The sequence below is a fragment of the Cucurbita moschata genome, unplaced genomic scaffold (assembly GCF_002738365.1).
Source record: "Cucurbita moschata cultivar Rifu unplaced genomic scaffold, Cmos_1.0 Cmo_Scf00002, whole genome shotgun sequence".
NCBI classification, from domain to species: Eukaryota; Viridiplantae; Streptophyta; class Magnoliopsida; order Cucurbitales; family Cucurbitaceae; genus Cucurbita; species Cucurbita moschata.
The window spans coordinates 3,692,446-3,696,234 of record NW_019268518.1 but is presented as its reverse complement, the minus strand read 5'-3'; the positions used below and the strand labels follow the sequence as shown (position 1 = coordinate 3,696,234).

At 38.9% G+C, this 3,789-nt stretch overlaps 1 protein-coding gene across 3 annotated transcripts in view; it reads right to left on the bottom strand.

Moving 5' to 3' along the window:
* The window catches only part of LOC111461688 (DELLA protein GAI-like), a 2,660-nt gene extending 559 nt beyond the window's left edge, over window positions 1-2,101 (bottom strand). Inside the window, exon 1 of one of the 3 annotated variants that reach the window (XR_002713634.1) lies at window positions 2-2,101. Coding sequence is in view for 2 of the 3 variants with exons in the window: in XM_023105317.1 (XP_022961085.1) it covers window positions 56-1,909 (1,854 nt within the window). In the remaining variant the exon portion in view is untranslated. The remainder of the gene's footprint in view (window position 1) is intronic. The other 2 variants (XM_023105317.1, XM_023105305.1) reach the window with 2 other exon arrangements.
* Window positions 2,102-3,789: the final 1,688 nt, after the last annotated feature.

Here is a 3,789-nt window from a genome sequence, read left to right as displayed (position 1 = left end):
AAAAAAAAAAAAAAAAAAAAAAAAAAAAACCCGAGAACGAGCCACGGCCACAAACTCACTGGGTCGACTCATCGGCGTCGAGCTGCCAAGCTGACGTGGCGATCAAGGGTCGAGTGTGCCAGCCAAGCATCAAACACCCATTATTCTCTTCCACTCTGTACCCCTCTCCTCCAGCAAAGAGGGCCAAAAGCATGCTAGCTTGCTTAAACGCGTTCGAACCGAGATGAACCGGGTTGAACCCAGCTGATTCCATCCGAGTTCGCCAATGAGTTAACGACTCGTGCCGTTCGACTCGGTCTGGTCCTTCACAAGCCACCACATTACAAATCTGCCTTCCTAAATAAACTTCAGACAACAATACGTCCTCACTAGCCGGTTCAAACCCGGTCGAGGAAACCTCGAGCGAGTCAAACATGTTTGAGTAATAATGTAACGCCTCGGTGAACCGGTCCATGAAAACCCTCCCGTTGTGGTTTGCTTCTTGTTCTACAATCGTCACGATCTTCGGCTTCGTTGCTTTTATCGATCCCAAAACCTTCTCGATCGCTCCAGGCCGAGCCAGTAACCGATGGAGATCGAACACCGAATTCACCGCCACTGCCTCCACCGCCGCCGGCCGAATCTCCAGTGCCGCCGGATTGAGATTAGCTAGGTTACTACACACGATTTGATTGAACTCAAACTCCACACCAATGGCCCCCGCCATCTGCGCTAACTTCCAACCGACTTGCTGCAACGAATCGGTCGTATTACCTTGCTTCGGCGGGCCGATTCCAGTCAATCGAAACGTCGGCGGACCTCCTGGCCGTAATGCGAGCGCTTGCATCAGCGCCGGCCATTGCATACCTTGATTGAGACTGAAATCGATGACATGAACTCTCGATGCCGTCGCGAATGCTTCGAGAATCGCTTGATTCGCAGTGAAATGCGCGAATTTCAGATACGGACAGGTCTCGTAAAAGTGCATCTGGAGGATATCGGAGTATGAAGAGTAAAATCCGTCTTGAGGAGAGTAGATTCTGTAAATCCGACGAGCTAGGGCTTCGGCAAAATACGTCGCGACTTTCCTCATCGCTCCGGCTTGCGATACCGCTAGTAATCCGATGTGCTTCACCAATGCCTCAGCGATCTTCATGTTTTCTTGCTGCACGGCCTCGGCGCAGGCCATTAGAGTGTGAACGAGTTGAATCCCTGCGTCTTGCGAACCCTCCTCCACAACCACCACCGGCCGAGAAGGTTCAGAGACAATCCCGGCCGCTGCCGCAGCCGCAACAAACGGTGGCGATGGCGGCAACAAATTCACCGAACTCTCTCCTTCAATTTTCACTCGCTTGCGAGAATTAGTTTCGATTTCTGTTGAGGAATCTTTGGAAGGAAAAACCGCTACGCCAGGAATGGCGCTGAGATCGTACTCAGAATCGTCGTCGTACAACCGCGAAGGCCTGGATTGAATCCGTGAGTGAGGATTGGAATATTGAGAAGATTGAGGAGGAGGAGTAGTAGAAGTAGAAGAAGAGTTGAAATGGTTGGGGGTATTATTGAATTCAGAGAGCATATTTTGAATCCAGGCAGAGAGATCAGAAGGATTATAATGAACAGTATCAGAAGCCAGATGAGAAATCCCATCTTCCTTAACAGATCCCATCACCATCTCCAGTTGCTCCATCTTCTGCGCCACATCCGCCATGTCCGACGCTCTAACCTTATAGCCCAAAACAGCAAGCAACTCATCCATTCCTCCGCCGCCGACCTCTTGCTCCTCCTCCTCCCACATCTTCACTTTCCCCCCCGACACTGAAGAACACTCCCCTTTCCCAACCCCCTGCCTTCCGCCACCGTAAACACCACCACCAGTAGATCTATCATCCTCAAGCTCCCTCTTCATCTTCATCTTCATCTTCATCTTCATCTAAACAGAACAAAAACAAAGAATCCAAGCAGAGAAAACAGAAAAATCACAACTCAACCATGCAAATGGAAATGGTATTCAGAATATTGAGATTTTTTTTTCCTTTTTTTTTTCTTCCTCTTCTTTTTCAGAGAGAACATGATAGGAAAAGGAAATACAGTAGGAGCTAAGGAACAACAGAGGCCATAATAATAGAAGCCAGTTCTCTTTTTTTTCTTTTTCCTTTTTTTTTTATACTTTTTATTTCCAAAATTGAAAAAAATATATATATTTATAAATAAAACTATATAAGAGTATAAATTTATGGAAGGTGTTTTAAAAATAATAAATAATAAATGGAAAGAAAATAATAAGGGTTGTGTTAAAGGGCTTTCAAATTAATGGGAACTTTGATGGCAACTGCGGGGTCCACCAATGCAATGCTGTTTCCTTTCTACATTACTCTTTCATTTTCGTCCACCTTCACTTCCCCTTCGTGTTCTTCACGCGCTTTATTTTATTTTTATTCTAAAATCTGTTTTCTTTTTTTTTTCTTATAATTTTAATTTTTTTTTGAAGGACTTAAAAATTGGCTAAACCTAGACGTGTGTACGCTCAATCTTACGAGGAATTCTATTTTCTCCAGCTTTCACGAGAATTGTATGGGAGTTATCATTAGAGGGACTTTTTGAACAACCATACCAGCGAATTTTACCATTCTTCGTGTAGCTATTGTTGTTGTTCCAACAAAGCATACCCAAAATGTTCGGGTCAGATAATAAGTCATTGATATGTATGTTTATTTGGATGGAAATGAATATATATTTTAAAAAATCATATAGAAAAAAGAGAGAAATATTTTAATTAATTAAACCAAATATATATATTTAAAAGGAAGTGGTGTGCACCGAGTGACAGGTCGCGTGAGGAAACATGTAAATCGAGGCAGGTTACACATGTGCAACTCCATGGAAAATAATGAAGAGTCAACTTCCACTCTTGCCACGTCATTTACCAAAACCCAATCATACTTTTCCTCTGTCTTCGTGCTTAACACGCGCCTCGTCCGTCCTAAAGCCTTCCCAACGCGGCTTTTTGTTTTTTTGGCACAATAAATATGAAAAAAAAAAAACTCAATTATTTTTTTTAAATGAGAAAACTAATTACTTCTATATTTAGAAAATATCACTCATATTTAATAAATAATTTTAGAATATTTTGTCTTGTACACATATTTTAATTAAAAATTCAATATTTTACCTAATATATCTGTTCTAATTTTGCTATAAATATATTAATAAACGTTACATCTTTTTATTTTGTGTATCAATTATAAATGAAAATAAATAAAATTATTTTTAAAATTTTAAGTTTCATTCCTTCCTTTATTTTGATTTTGAGTTTCTTTAAATTACTTACCTATTATTATTATTTGTAAATTATTTTACAAATAAATATTAAGTGAAACCCTTTGAACAAAAATTCCTATATTTAAAAAACTATTATTATTAGGAGTAGAAGTATTATTATTCTTTTTTTAATTTTTTATTATATTGTTCTGTGGGCCCCACCGGAAAAAAAAATGAAATTAAAAGGGAAAAAAGTGTAGATTCAGACGTCAACATCGGATACAGAACCATCACTCGCCGCGACTCCTCAAAACTCAACTTAACGCCGTTAGTAACGGAATTTTATTATCTATTTTCTAATTTTGGGAATAATATAAAAATTCATGTTTATTTTATAGGTGTTTCCCTTTTAAATTTGGTAATTATTAACCATAAATATTTTTTTTATGAATTATGAAATTATATTATATTATCTTATTTTTGGAGTTTTTTTTTTTTTTTTTTTTTTTTTTTTTTTTTTTTTTTTTTTTTTTTTTTTTTTTTTTTTTTTTT